At 51.3% G+C, this 15,889-nt stretch overlaps 1 protein-coding gene across 2 annotated transcripts in view; it reads left to right on the plus strand.

Moving 5' to 3' along the window:
- Nucleotides 1-8,874: 8,874 nt before the first annotated feature.
- The window catches only part of LRRFIP1 (LRR binding FLII interacting protein 1), a 143,400-nt gene continuing 136,385 nt past the window's right edge, over nucleotides 8,875-15,889 (plus strand). Inside the window, exon 1 of one of the 2 annotated variants that reach the window (XM_065881084.1) lies at nucleotides 8,875-9,058. In XM_065881084.1, the coding sequence (XP_065737156.1) occupies nucleotides 8,969-9,058 (90 nt within the window). In that variant the 5' untranslated portion in view covers nucleotides 8,875-8,968. The remainder of the gene's footprint in view (nucleotides 9,059-15,889) is intronic. The other variant, XM_065881085.1, reaches the window with a different exon arrangement.

Here is a 15,889-nt window from a genome sequence, read left to right on the forward strand (position 1 = left end):
GTCTGGCTTCTCTCACTCAACATCATGCCTTGGAACTACATCCACATTGTTGACTGTATTCGGGGTTTGTTAGTTCATATCGCTGAGTAGCAGTACATCTGTAACTATAATTTGCTTATCTGTTCGCCTGTCGATAGCCATTGGGTTGTTTTCAGCTTTGGGCTATTACGAACATTCTTGTGCATGTCTTTTTGTGGACACGCTTTCATGTCGCTTGGGTAAATACCAATGACTTGAATGACCGGGTTACGGGGTAAGTTATGTTTCTGAGAAACTTCCAAACAGCATTCCAGAGCAGCGATACAATTTCATGCTCCCACCGGCAACGAGTGAGAGTCCCAGCTGCTTGACATCCTCACCCACATGTGGTCTTGTCAGTCTTTCCAATGGCAGAATCCCAGCGGATGTGAAGTGGTCTCTCACTGTGGTTTCATTTTGCACGATAGGCATGTTCAGTACTTTTTGGTCATTTGTATATCCTCTTTTTTTTTTAAACAAAAATGTTTTTATTGAAGTGTAGTTAATTTACAGTGTTGTGTTAGTTTCAGGCGTAGAGCAAAGGAATTCATTTATACATATACGTATACATATATATATTCTTCTTCCAATTCTTTTCCATTATAGGTTATGACAAGGTACTGAATATAGTTCCCTGTGCCATACAGTAGGTCCTTGTTTATTTATTTTATATATAGTAGTGTGTATCTATTAATCCCAAACTCCTAATTTATCCCTCTACTTCCCTTTCCCTTTCAGGAACCATAAATTTGTTTTCTATGTTTGTGAGTCTGTTTCTGTGTCATAAGTAAGTTCATTTATATCATTTTTTAAGATTCCACATATAAGCGGTATCATATGGTATTTGTATTTCTCTGACTTACTTCACTTTGTATGATAATCTCTAGATCCATCCAAGTTGCTGCAAATGGTATTATTTCATTCCTTTTTATGGCTGAATAATATTCCATGGTATATACACACCACATCTTCTTTATCCATTCATCTGTCGATAGACATTTAGGGTTGCTTCCACGTCTTGGCTATTGTAAATAGTGATGCTATGAACACTGGGGTTCATGTATCTTTTCAAATTAGAGTTTTCATCTTTTCTGGACTATATGCCCAGGAGTGAGATTGCTGGATCATATGGTAACTCTATGTTTAATTTTTTAAAGGAAGCTCCATACTGCTCTCCACAGTGGCTGCATGAATTTACATTCCCATGAACAGTGTAAGAGGGTTCCCTTTTCTCCACACTCTCTGTATACCTTCTTATATAAAGTGTCCGTTTAAGTATTCAAATCTCTTGCCTGTTATTTAAATAACTTATTTATCTTTTTCCTATTGATTTGTAGGAAGTCTTTCTACATTCTGGATAGAAGTGCTGGGGGCTTCCCTGGTGGCACAGCGGTTGAGAAGCTGCCTGCCAATGCAGGGGACATGGGTTCGTGCCCCGGTCCGGGAGGGTCCCGCATGCCACGGAGCGGCTGGGCCCGTGAGCCATGGCCACTGAGCCTGCACGTCCGGATCCTGTGCTCCACAACGGGAGAGGCCACAGCAGTGCTTTGTCACATTTACATACTGAGGATATTTTCTCCCAGTCTGTGCCTTGTGTTTTCATTTTCTTACTGAAGTTTTTATATAAGCAGAAATTTTTAATTGTGACAAAATCCAATTTATCAATTTTGGATTTGATGATTAGTGCTGTTTAAAAACTGTCCAGGAAATCTTTGCCTACCCCAAGTTTTCAAAAACATTCTCCTAGATTTTCTTCTAGAAATTTTATATCTTTAGCTTTTAAGTTTAGGTCGAAAATATTTCATGATTTAATTATTGTGTAATGTGTTAGTTAAGGGTCAAACTTTATTTTCTCTATAGATATCCAGCGGTTTGGGCTCCACTTATCAAAAAAAGATTTTCCTTTCTTTGCTGAATTTCCTTGGTGCCTTGTTAAAATCAAGTGACCACCGTGGTAGCCTGAATCCCTGTAACCTGTTTTTTTTTAAATGTCTTTTTCTCTCTGTCCTTCAGTTTGGGTAATTTTACTGACCATTCCTCAGGTTCACTCTGATCCTTTCTTCTACATTATCCAATCTATTGCTAATACTATCCAAAGATTTTTTAAATTGGAAAGCTTTGTATTTTTCAGTTCTACAATTTCCATTTGGTTCATTTTTAGAGTCATCAAATCTTTCCTTAAATTCCCTATGTCTTCTTCCATTATATCCATCTTTCTCGTAGTTATTTTATAGTACTCCTCTGCTAATTTCCACATCGAGGTCATCTGTGAATCTTTTCCAACTGATTATTTTTTTCTTGACCGTGAGCCTCATTTTCTTGATTCTTCTTGTGTCTAGTAATTCTTTATTGTATACTGGACATAGAGGACGTCACATTTCAGAGACTCTGGATTCTATTGCCTTCTTTTGAAGAGTGCTGAATTTGGTTCTATCAGGGAGGGGAGTTACCTCAACCCTTCACAGCACCTTGATCTTGTAGAGACTTGGTTCTAGGCTTTGCTACAGCATGTGTATTTTGATTTTCCTGTCATACCCCTTAGTCCTCTAATGTCATCTTACTATTAAGGTATAGTCCTTCTGTGGTTTCCATGAAAGGCTCAAGGTGTTTGCCAAGCCCTCCAACTTGATAGGACTTGAATTCCTAACTTTGTCTTCCTAGCATGGGACAGCTGCTGAAATCTCTGCTCCGTTCTTCCAGGCTTCCGGCTTCCATGTGAATTTCCTGGAGTCTCACTCCACACATGCATTGTTCAGGACTCAGCCATGGCTTCTACATAAGTCAGTATGCAGATCTTGAGGCTTTGCCCTCTCTGCATCCCTTTTTCTGGGATTTCCTCACTGAATTGCCAGCCGTACTTGTAGTCTCAGACCCTAACATCTATTCCCAATCCAATAACTCTTGAATTATTTTCCCAGTGCACCTTGAGGACTGGAGAATATCCTCTGGGGAAGCGGATATCACCTTTTACTTTCCTTAATTCAAAGGTTGTAGCCGCTCCAGTCTCTATCTGCTTTGATTACTCTTCAGTGGGTACTTTTACATTTTGTTTGAGGTTTATAATGGTTAGTGACAGGAGGATTAGTTTGAGGTAAGCTTCCTCTCCATCACTAGAAGTGAAAAGTCCTTATTTTTAAAACCAACTGAATTAATAGTTAATAAATCCCATGCGAGGAGAAAATTGGTATCACTGCCAGTCAGTGAGTATTTGTAGCATTTCTCTTGCACAAATAAAAAGAAAGCTGGTCTTCACATCCTATTTTATATAGCACCATGTGAAAGGGCTCTTTATTCGGTCAAGCCATGAACATTTTCTAAACACTCATGGACCCATGACCCTGAATAAGGCTCTCTTGGGGGATGAAAAGACATTCCTGGGTTTGGGGCTCAGGAACGCTATCCCAAGAGTGCTGCAGAGAGCTGACTGAAGGGGTTGGCTAAGGAGCCGGTTCTGTGTGCAAGAGGACAGCCACTCTCAGCTTTTCTCCCTGGAGACAAGCATGGCATGTAATTATCCTGAATGTGACATCCTCCTGCCAAAGCACCTCATTTGTGCAAAATTCCTGCCACTCGGTAGCACTCAGTGGAGGTAAAATTATTGCGGTAATAACACTTATCGCCAATAATTTCACAAACTTCAGCTTTTTAACTATCACCAGTCATGAATCACCAGTAACACATTTGACACCTATTGGGAAGCTCCAGAATTACTGCAAAGGCTACGATGGAGCCATTCTGGAGTTTGGGGTGTGCAACGTGATGGAAGTGTACTTCGGAGGGTTATTCTGACTTTGGTAGTTAGGAAGGCTCAGATAGGGACAGCACAGAATGGGAGCTCTGATGGCCCACGGATGGACTTCAAAGTATCACCCTTTAAAATTGTGCTCAATTTCCTGTTTAGGTGCCCTTTACTTTCTTCCTTCTTTTTTTTTTTTTTTGGTGGGTGAGAGGAATCCAGCCTTCATCAGATTTTCAAAGGAGTTCACAATCCCCCCAAATTTAAGAATTATTGATCTAGAAACCAGACTTTTTTTTTATCATGAACTCAATCACCAAATATTTTAAAATACACCCCAAATTTTATATATTTATTTATGTGTAAATTATGTTCATAATCTATTTTCCTCTGTTATATCAGGGCACAATATCCATTAAAAATGAGGTTAATCATTAATAATAGGAAATGTAAATTTGTGTTTCAAATTGTTTGGGATGATTATTCATTGTTCTCATCATACCTAATAACCTGATACTGAGACCAGTGAAGATTCTGGAACCTTCTGGGACCTCCTGAGTTAGAAATATGTCTCTCATTCTCTTGTTTGTCTGTGATTTGGGGAAAATATTTTCTTGAGAATCTTTTAAATCCTTTGAAGCCATTTATCTACCCTTTGAGTCTTAGTTAAAACTAGACTATGTAACCCATAAATCCATTTCTCGTTCATGCAAATACATCAAAATATTCTGAAAATGGTCTAATGAGAGAGAATGCCATTAGCAGCCCCTGGGAATACCTTGTGCATCATTATGACATGACCTGTGACCACTTAAAGTGAGGTTATAGATCATACATTAACATTTGATCTATAACATTCTTATTTTTAGTTTAAAATACATATTAATGGAAGTTCTAGCATGTTTCTCCTGCACCCCAGTGTATTGTCTCATGCACCCCACCCTGGAGACCTCAAGTTCAGGAGATGATTTACTGCAAGTCACCCACAGGTGTGGCAAGGTGAACCAGGTACAGAACATCATGGAGTCAGCAAAGATGCGGAAGGGGGATAGGGATAGAATCAATCAGGGATGAAGGATAAGATAAATTTAAAAATCCAACGTGATTCCAAAGTTTTAACTCCAAGAGACATGAAAACATAACTGGAAGTGGTGGTATCCTGGGAAAGAAGAGGCATTTAGAATGACAAGATTGGGTCGGGAGAAGGATCAGTCCAATTTTCTGCTTTGAGATGCTGAGAGCGGAAAGAGACAAAGGCCAGCCGGCCACTGGAGACAAACCATTAACCTCCCCGGCGTGGTGGCGACCCTGACCTCAGCCAGCTCCCCTCTGGGCATGATTTTGGCTCCATGATCTGTCCGCTGCCTTTCAGGCCATCCTTGTGAGTGGCTGTGATTCTCCCTAGCCTTCCTCCAGCTGTAATCCAAGGGAGGTTTTTCCATCCTCTGTTAATTGGAAGAGTAAGGCTGGAACACGAGTGAATGATGTTTGAACCACATGGAAGGCTTTCTCAATGGACCCCAGCGAGTCAGCTCACGGCCCATGTGACTGTCCTTCAGAGGTCCCTATCAGAGCAGCTCTGAGTCACCCTCCAGCCTGGATGACTCCCCCAGAGATGCCCATTAACTTCTTCCCCCAGCCGGCTCACAGGCTTGCCTAATGAGGTCCCAAACAAAAGGAACACTGTGACGTGAGTGGAAAGTCCACGTGGGGTCCCCTGTGTGGTGCCCCTCACCGAGGCTGCCTTCACGTATTCATGGACGCTTCCTGAAGGGCACTTGTATCTTTGTGAAGAGCCTCGGTACCAGGCTTGGAGATGAATATATTGATTCTCTTGCCTGCGACATCAGACCTCTGATGCGGCTTCTCGGCAGTAACCCCTTGTGGGTAGTATAATCACCTGGAATAAGAAAAGGGCCACATGGGAGGGGCTAGTGCTGGTGGCACAATACGGCCTTCTAGGTAGAAGCAAGTTCGTGGACTACCACGCAGGAGAGGCTGAGAGTCCAGAGCAAATAGAAAGCCACAGCTTCTTGGTAAGCCTGTGGCTCAGCCTGATGGATGGGGTCTTGCAGGTTTCTGTATCCCTCAAGGGGCACCCCAAGGACAGGCGACAGCCACAAAGCTGCCTAATGTCCTTGCCCACCTCCCCACGCCCCAGCAGGAGCCGCTGCCCTATTCGTTCCAGACCCAGGCCTCTGCGGAGAGGAGCTGGAGAACCACTTATTGATTGCCCGTGTGTCAAGCCCTGAGATACATCTTTATATGGACTGCCCCCACCCTGACAATGCAGGGGTCATATCTCCATTTAAAGGCAAGAACTGATTCCAGAGGGAGAAGCAGACAGTTGGAGAGCACATCACCAAAGAAGGAGGAAGCATACGGATGGTGGTTCAGGAGGTCATGACATCATGGGACCACCTGAGGACCAGCAACATGGGTTCTGATGATTCCCAAAAGGTTGGCCTTTCCCAGATGTGGGTGGTTGATGGGGGAGAGATGGGAGACAGAATTCACCCTCGTGTCTGAGAACACTGTGTAGGGACCGAACTATTCAGAAATACCTCCAGTCGGTCCCTGAGGCAGTGAGTCCCCTGTCTCCGTACAAAACCCAGGTGGGATGGTGAGGAGGGGGTTGGGACCTGGACTCAGTCCCCAAAGTCAGCCAGACGCTCTCATTATGATTGAAGCAGTGGCACATTCCGTCCCCAGTGAGGGCGGAAAGATGAGCAAATCATCAGATCAGCACAGAATTCAAGGGCTAGAATAGTCACCTGATGTTCTGAGGAAGACCAGTGAGGAGAGTCAAGGAGCAGCCTGGAGAGTTGGGAAGACTTCCTCCAGAGTGGAGATGGGTTAAGAGTGGTTAAGACTCGGCGCTTCCACTGCACGGGGCATGGCTTTGATCCCTGGTCAGGGAACCAAGATCCTGCATGCCACGCAGCACAGCCAAAAAAAAAAATTTTTTTAATTTTTTTTTAATTTTATTTTTTTATACAGCACGTTCTTATTAGTTATCTATTTTACACATATTAGTGTATATATGTCAATCAAAAAAGAAAGGAGAGGGCTTCCCTGGTGGCGCAGTGGTTGAGAGTCCGCCTGCCGATGCGGGGGACACGGGTTCGTGCCCCGGTCCGGGAAGATCCCACATGCCGCGGAGCGGCTGGGCCCGTGAGCCGTGGCCGCTGAGCCTGCGCGTCCGGAGCCTGTGCTCCGCAACGGGAGAAGCCACAACAGGCAGCAGGTGTGGGGGAATGAATGAGTGAAGCCGTGGAAACGAGCCTGAGCAAAGGCAGAGTCTTCACCAGGCATCACGGGCTAAGGGAGCAGCGAGCCTCCAGCAGGGCTGCGGGCAGAGCAAGAGATTGTCCTCCAACCAGGACCATGTCACCTAAGGAGTATGGGGTCCTAAGTGGTGTAATGTGACAAAGAAGACTCAATCAACAGGTATTTCCTCAGTCCCTCCGCTGTGGCAGGTGTATGCAAGCTCCAGGAGTACAGTAATGAACAAGGTCACAGCCCTAATACCATCTGCCCTGTCGACCCACCCCACTGAAGTCCACTCAGGCGTCCTGAGCAATGGAACCTGGTTGCTCCCTCCTGTCGCTCCCCCACCATCTTTTCCCTGCAGTAAACCTCCAGCACCCTTCTCTGCCGGGTCCCCGTTCTGTTCCCTCCTCCATCCAGCTCCCAGCTTGCTTTCTAAGAACCCAAACCAACCTGGTCATGTCACTTGGTTAGAAATATACCAAAATGCTGACTGTGCTCACCTCTGGGGGAAAACGACAGGTGGCTTCAGGACGGCCCTGCCCTCCATTCTTCCCCAGCCGCACTAAAGATCTCCCCATACCCCAAATAGACCAGGAACTTTTGGTTACTGTGCTTCGGCCAGCGCATTTCTTCTTCCTTAATTCAGTACAGACAGCTAACAGTTACTCGGGTCCTTACCCTGGAAAAGAAGGCAATGGCTTTGTAAACCTCATCTGACCCTCCTATTCAATTTTAAATCCACCTTTAGAGAGTGGAAGGTAAAGCTCAAGTAGTCATTCCCTTTTCAGTATCTACTTCTTGAGAGCAGCTGACGTTTCAGACCTTTTCCTAGAAGCTGGGGACACAGGAGGGAAGTGGCAGGTCCCAGAAAACACGCCGGTGAAGAAGGAAACGCCCACACCAACACGGGGGTTCTGAACGTGCTGTAAGGCTCAGGGGGCTGGCGAGATCCCACAGAGCGGGACCTGACCTCCCCTGAGCCTGACCCTAGAACCCAGCTTTCACCCATCTGTGAGGCCAGACCCCACTTCACCTGGGGCGCAGGTTTGAACCACGTCCCTGCACCCACCCCTGGGTGCAAACCCCTCTCTGCAGCCCAGTCCCTCCCTGCGAGCCCTCCAGCGCCCCCGATGAAGTGACCGCTGCCCTGGTGAGGTCAGCCCACGATTACCAGGGGGTTCCACCCTCCAGTGTCCCCCGCCCCGCCGGCCCAGACCCCTCCAGCCATCTCGAGCTCCAGGCTCCCGCCCTCGCGCCTCCGAACCCTCCGTGGTCCCTTGCCCCCTGTCCCCACCGGCACCCCAAGCCTTCATCACCCCGTCCCCTGCGCCCACGCGCCGCCGACCCCCAGCCATCCCAAGTCTGCTGCCGCTTCCACGCTCACTGTCCCCCAGCATCCCCGCACCCCCGTCCCCGCTCCCCATTCGCATCCCCAGCCCTTGTTGTCCCCGCGGGTCGCCGGCGTCCTGGTCCCCGTGTCCCGCCGCTCCGGCGTGACCTCGCGCCCCCAGCCCCAGTTTCCACCGACACTCCCAGTTGTCCTTGCCCCACGCGTCCCCGCGCCCCCGACCCCCAGCCATCCCAAACCTCCCGCCATCTGCATGCTCACGGTCCCCCGGCGTCCCCGCGCCCCCAGCCCCCCGCGCCCGCGTCCCTGGCCCCCGGAGTCCCAGTGCACCCGGCTCCCCGGTCCCCTCTTCGGCGCGTCCCCGCGTCCCTGCTGTCCCCAGAGCCCGAGTTCCCGTGCTCCTCCCACCGGCGCCCCCAGCCCCTGTCCCCCGCGTCCCCGCGTCCCCGCGTCCCCGCGTCCCCGGCCCGCGCCCGCTGACGCCATGACGCCGCGGCGGAGGGAGGGGCGGAGCGGGGCCCGGCCGGACCGAGAGGGGCGTGGGCGGCGGGAGCCACGGTCCCGCAGCGCAGCGGGCGACGCGGCCGGCGGACATGGGCACCCAGGGCTCGGGGCGCAAGCGGCTCCCCAACCGCGAGCGGCTGACGGCGGAGGACGACGCGCTGAACCAGATTGCGCGCGAGGTGAGCGGCGGGGCCGGGCCGGGGCGCGGGCGCTGGGGGCGCCGCCGTAGCTGTCAGGCGTCCGTCCGTCCGCTGTCCGTCGGTCCGCCGGCGCCGCGGACGGGGCGCGGGCCAGGCCGGGACCTCGGTGGGCCGGGCACCGGTCCTGCGCCGCGGGGACAGGCCGGCGGCACCGACCCCTCCCCCCATGTCGCCAGCTCCCTTTGGCCGCCGCCCCCCCCCCCCCCGCCCCGCCACGCGCAAGGTGGCCCCGGGCCGGCCGGGTGGGGTACGAGCGAGCGCCCCGCTGTGTTGCGCCGCATGGTGAGGGTGATGTCGGCCCGACCCTAGAGGCCCGAGGACAGTCCCCGCAGGCCACATGGCCCTGGCGAAATGACCCGCTCCTGTCGATAACCAGATGCCGTCTCGATTGACACACAAGGCGCAGCTTGGGCGCGAACCGGGGTCCCCGTGAATCCTGTTTCTGGGCCGCGCGTGCAGACGGGTTCAGGCACGCCGAGAGGTTCCCCTCAAAGTTTCCCCGGGCAGAGTTTATTATAGTGGTCGCTGATGAACTTGAAGTGTGGCGAACAAAAGGTGCACCGCCCGCGTAGCTGTACAAGTGCCTTTTTCTCCCCCAAGGATTCAGCCTTCAGGTTAAACAAACGGTGACGTTGGCAAAGATGCCCAGCAGATTGGTGGCAGCAGCCTCCCTGGGAAGGGGCGTGATTCCTTGGGCCGACAGTGGACAAGCTTGCTTTTTTACCGTATACCCTTCTGTACCTTTTGAACTTTGCACCTAGTGTGCTGACTATAGAGAATGTACATGCAGAGGCAGTGCCACCTTCCTGATACCCTCTCCTCCAGGTGCTGGAGTGTGATGGAGTTTGTCTGCATGTCATTATTATCACCTGGAAAACCTTCCAGGCGATTTAGGCCAAGGTGTCTGGCCGCCTCAGTCAGCTATGAGGTCTACTCTGTAACCAGTTCTTAGGTGATTTTGCTTTTATGGACACATGGCTGTCAATCAGTATTTGTTGACTACTGAATGAATGAACACTTTTGTTTTTCTCCCTATGCGAAGAGAAAGGCTTTCCAGGAAAACTCCTATTCAACCCTTAAAGCCCACGGTAGATTTGTGTCCTCTGTGAGACCTCCTACATCGCCCCGGGGCAGAAGTCTCCCTGCCTCCACTCGGGTTCCACTAGCTCTCACTCCCTACGCCTGCTGTGGTAGTCACGTGGCCTCAGCATTATTTGTTCACTGGTCCGTCCCCCGTGGAAGGTGACCATCAGGCAGGCAGTGTCTTACCTTCGTATACCCGGAGCTCAGCACAGAGCCAGGCACATAGTAGGTGCTCCTAAGTCTCTGTTGCACTGCCTAAAAAACAAGAGGTACAAAAAGGCACTTACAGTGCGTTTGGCTAAATATAGACATTTGCTAAATGTAGTAGCTTGAACATAATCCCCATCCCCTGTGAAGACAGTCCTTTAAGTATGTATTTAAACATAAAACCAAACAGGTGTTCTCTGGGAGGCCTGAGGTGACACGATCCGTGAGCCTTGTCTTTCTGGCAGTGGTTACGGTCAAAGGAAGGAGAATGAGGGTTCCCTAAGTCCACCTCGTATCTGCTGGATTGTATAAAGACAGACGGAAAAGGAAGGCCAGGGGCTGCTCCCAGGTGGACGGCCTTGAGGTCCTGAGTAACTGGGAGCCCGCGGTCCTGCCTCCCAGCCAGGGGACGCAGTTGGCAGTGACAAATTCAGACGTGAGCTTCAGACCTGGGCTCGAGACTGTGCAGAGCTCCTCGCGAGCTGTGCGATCCTACTCAGCCCCTCCCAGCCTCCATTTTCTCACCTCAAAAATGGGGAAGAAGAAATCCCCGAGGCTGTCAGGATTAAAGGAAGTGAGTAGCAGACATAAAGTGACTAACTAACTAAATGCAAGGGCTGTTCACACACACATCCTCCCAATAAGACCAACCATAGATGTGGCTGTTCCAAGTGCTGAATGGCACGTATCTGTGGTGTTGGAAGGAGCTGGTGCAACACTTTATGGTTTTTTTTTTTTTTTTTTTCTTTTGCGGTACGCGGGCCTCTCGCTGCTGTGACCTCTCCCGTTGCGGAGCCCAGGCTCTGGACGCGCAGGCTCAGCGGCCATGGCTCACGGGCCCAGCCGCTCCGCGGCATGTGGGATCTTCCCGGACCGGGGCATGAACCCGTGTCCCCTGCATCGGCAGGCGGACTCCCAACCACTGCGCCACCAGGGAAGCCCCACTTTATGTTTTACTACAGATTGGATTCTATTTCCCAACTGTGAAACTTAGAGTCACTATTCTAATGGCAAATATCTACTCAGTATGAAGTTCTCGAGAGTTCTTATAAAAATTAACAAAATCGTCTTAAGTTCCGTGCTTTCATGTTTGCTCGTTGATTCAGCAGATACGTGCTCTCCAGAGCCCTGTCCTAGGGAGACTGGGATTCAGGGATGGACCTGAAGAGCATCGCCCTCCAGGAGTTGGGGCCTGACATAGATCAGTAACAAAAATAGAAGACAGGAATCTGAGATTTAAAGGATATCGTTCCCTGAAGGTTTCGAAATGAGAGAGTTAAAATTTATTGACGGGACTAAGACAGGCAATCAGAGGAGGCCCCCCGGGGGAAGTGGCATTTTGAGGTAGTCTTGCAGTGACAGAAACCCTGACCTGGACTGGCCTCCACAAGGGGAAATGATTTGGCTGGAGGACAGATTCCCGGGCAGCGTCACCGGCGCGGTGGCCCCTTTTCTCCATGGCTCCTCTGCAGCTGGCTCTGCTGGGCCGTCCTCTGCGGGTGGCCTCATCCCCAGGCCGCTTTGCTTTCGGCAGACTGGCTGCCGCGTTCCCAGGCCGCCGCTCCTGAGCCCACACCCCGTCTCTTCCGGTGGCTCCATCCTGAGGGCTAGAAGCATCTCCCAGGCCGCCCCTGAGCCAAGCTCTGTGACCAGGACGGTGGACTCAGCGGCGTGGCAATGGGGCAGAGGGGGTTTACCCTGTGATCAGTCAGGCCCATCCTGGAAATGGGGGGAGTTGGCTTCCCCCGAAGCACTTGGGGAGGTGTGGGGGGGGGCCTGGACGAACCCAGGAGGCTTTAAGAAACTGGCAGGGGGTGGGGTGGACTCGGGTCAGGCCCCCAGGAATGTGCACTCAGAGGATAAGTGGAGCGTTCCAGGCAGAGGTGATGGAGTCTGGGACGGGGAGCCCGGAGCGGCTGAGGCAGGGCCCTGCTGGAGAGCTGGCTTCCCTGCTGAGAGCTTTGGACTCTCTGGGCAGGAGCTGGAAACAGGAACCCAGTGGAAGCGCTGCATTTATATTTCTGCAGTTAGTTTATGGTTTCACTCCCGGCAAGTTTGTAGTAAATGGAGTTGTAACTTTAAAACACTGCAGCTACGTTAGCACAAGTAGCTTGTTTCTCACTGTCTCGTCTGAGGCGGGATTCAGGCAAGATGTTTTCAGGAGGAAGGTCCAGTAAGCACTCTGAGAAGCGCGAGCAGCGTTTCTCACATCCCCGGGAGAGGTGTTTTGAAAGCAGATATGTTTTTCTCTCCCACCGCCTTGAACGTTCTGCTAATGGTTTTTGGTAGCATCCCAAACCTCTCATTCAGCGCTCTGCTGCTAAGTGAAAGGATCTTTGCTCTCACAGTGCCCGAGGCAAGTCAAAGTACTCCTCTCCGGTGGAGAAGGCCTTTCCAGGACAGAGGAAGTCGGCTGCGCAAGCTGTGCAGGCGGCATTAGACGGTCCTCGCAGCGAGCCTGGCATCCTCTCTGCGGCCGTGAACGCCGGTCGGTTTCCCTTCCTCGCTCACAGCACGGAGACCTCCCCCGTGACTGTTTCCCGTGGCCTCCTCTCCTAGGTGGTCCCACTGGGACGCTGCCCTCTGGGCCCACGATTGCCCCCGGGGGTGCTGGTGCACCTCCCAGATGCCCCCCGTTGGAGGGTGTCGACCCCCGGCCTGTGATTGTGGCTGTTCTGGGCTCATGGCCCCACTTCACTGGGTGGGGTCACTTTGCAGGGGCGGGGGTAAGACCTCCCACCCCAGGGGCAGCCCCCAGCGATTGAGCCCGGGATGTGAGGACACAAAAAGCTCCACTTCCCGTGGCCTCCTCTCCTAGGTGGTCCCACTGGGACGCTGCCCTCTGGGCCCACGATTGCCCCCGGGGGTGCTGGTGCACCTCCCAGATCCCCCCCGTTGGAGGGTGTCGACCCCCGGCCTGTGATTGTGGCTGTTCTGGGCTCATGGCCCCACTTCACTGGGTGGGGTCACTTTGCAGGGGCGGGGGTAAGACCTCCCACCCCAGGGGCAGCCCCCAGCGATTGAGCCCGGGATGTGAGGACACAAAAAGCTCCACCCCCAGCCCACTTGCCTCCCAGTGGAACCAACTCTGTGGTGCAATTCGCACTCCAGGGCTCCCCGTGGGAGGACCCCAGGGCAGACTGAGCCCACCTCCTTCCCTGCCCCATCGGCTCCCTCACACCCCCCTGCTGGCCGTGCTCCCTGGTAGATCACTCACATCCAAATCCCTGCCTCAGGCTCCGCTTCTGGGCACCCCAACTTAGGACAGTCTCCATGTCTCATTCTGGGTGGTCCCATGAATAAAGGACATTCTAATCCTAAAGCCCCCTTTCACCTGCTGTCCCCCCACCTCCCGTCCTTCCCAAATAGTGCCCACAGATCACCCTGTCTTGAGGGACCCTGACTCCTTTTCTCCTCAAGCCAGTCTGGGGGTTGGGTGCACAAGCCCTTTTGCAGAGGGGCCTGGAAATCTGGTTCGGTTTGGGCCTCCACTTCACCTTTGTCCGGCTCTCAGCAGGTCTGGCCCCTCTGGGGTCACGCAGTCCGGAGGGAGCCCAGCTGGTGTGACACACGCTGCAGGTACCCTGGTGCCGTCCCTGACCTCAGTTGAGATCACGCCGCTGCAGGTACCCTGGTGCCGTCCCTGACCTCAGTTGAGATCACGCCGGCATTTACAGCACAGGCTCGTTGCTGCAGCCAGTTCCACTTCATTTGAACCATCACCTTCATACCTTTTTCCCCAGTGAATTTGCCTTTCTGAGGCTGGCTGGTGGATGCAAACCTGTCAGACACTGACTGGAGGGTGAAATCCGGCGTGGCCAGTGGTTTGGGACTGGGGGTGGTGTCAGGGCCCCACCTTCCAGCTCGGGAGCGTGTGAGGGGCATTCAGCACTGCACACACCGCCCTGCCCCAGACTCTAACACAGCTACCAGGCCCTTGCATAGTTGATCTTCCTAAGACAGCCACACACATCTTGGTGGATCAATAACAAGCGTTAGGAATGTGACAGGACCAGCGTTCCAGGCGGACTTTTCTCACAGTCTGATCTGTCAGGGGAATGGCGAGCACCATGCCTGTGACCTTGAGCTGTTTCCGTGATTCCCGACAAGATGGTTCTGGATGGAGCTGGAATTGGAAACTCAGGAGTGGACAGTCCCACTGGCCCCCGATGGCTTGTGGGCCCCACCCCACAGCTATTTCTGTCATAGGGCCAGCTGTCTCCCTCTCCTTTTTCTGGGTGAATCTTTAGTGACTCATGGGTTCAGTAGTCAGGACTGTGAATGCATGTGGAGGACCTGAAGGGTCTGCTCGGTAGAATGGAAATCAGAAGGCCTGGATTCTAGTTGAGCCAGTTGAGCCAGTTAACCTGTGAGCCTTGTCAGGGTTCAGGAGGGGAAAGGGGAAAGGGGACTGAGGTTGCTTTTTTTTTTTTTTTTTTAATATTTTTATTTATGTATTTATTTGGCTGTGGCAGGTCTTAGTTGCAGCGTGTGGGATCTAGTTCCCTGACCAGGGATCGAACCCAGGCCCCCTGCATTGGGAGCACAGAGCCTTAGCCACTGGACCACCAGGGAAGTCCCTGAGGTTGCTTTTAAGGCCTAAGGTGTGCCAGGTACTCCCAGAAACTTCACCCTCGTAATTATATGATATCCCATCAGAAGAGTTTAGAGTATCTCTATTTGACATAGAGAAAAAGGGTCCTCTAGTTAGGTCATCTGCTAACTAGAGGTGCCAGTTCGTCATCCAGGCTGTTTCCTGGGATCAGTGTCTTGGCTCCAGCCAAGGCCCTATTCCAGGTGGTGCCCTGAAGTCGAGCTGACTTGCTTCCCATCTTGGGGACCGTCATCCCCTGCTGACCTCTGAGCCATCAGGCATAACATTTCATGGGAGAGTCCCATATTCTTCTCTGCCTTACTGTGTCTCTCCTCTTCTTTTTTTCATTCTTTCATCTTTAAAACTTAATTTTTATTGAATTAAAGTAATGTATGTTTTCACCCTGGTCCCATACTCCAGGCCGTTCTCCACACAGCATTTAAAACATGTCAGATCGTGTCATAATGGCTTTTCATATCCCTCAGTAAAAGCCAAGCTCTTAATGGCCTTACAAGACCCTAAATGATCTGGTGAGTAGCTCCATGTTTGTAACTAATATGCGCATGCACTGTTTATTGATTTTTCAATTTTAGGTACCATCTGCTGGGCCCCTGGTTTGAGGATGAGGACTTGGGGTCTGTAGGTCTAGCTCAGGTCCTCTCCCCACCTTTCTCTCTCCTTATCTTCACACCATATTACATTGTACTTTTAGGTTAGATGAATGGTCACTGGCCGAACAATAGGCTGGTTAAGAGTATGGGTGCTAGGGTCAGGTTTCCTGGGTTCAGTTCCTGGTCCTTCCACTTCTTCCATGACCTAGAGCAAGTTACTTAGCCACTCTGCGCTTCCGTTCCCTCACATGTAAGATGGGACAATTTTAACAGCGTACTTCTCACAAGGTGGTTATGTGGGTATATGAGGTATTT

The sequence above is a fragment of the Phocoena phocoena genome, chromosome 7, assembly GCF_963924675.1.
Source record: "Phocoena phocoena chromosome 7, mPhoPho1.1, whole genome shotgun sequence".
NCBI classification, from domain to species: Eukaryota; Metazoa; Chordata; class Mammalia; order Artiodactyla; family Phocoenidae; genus Phocoena; species Phocoena phocoena.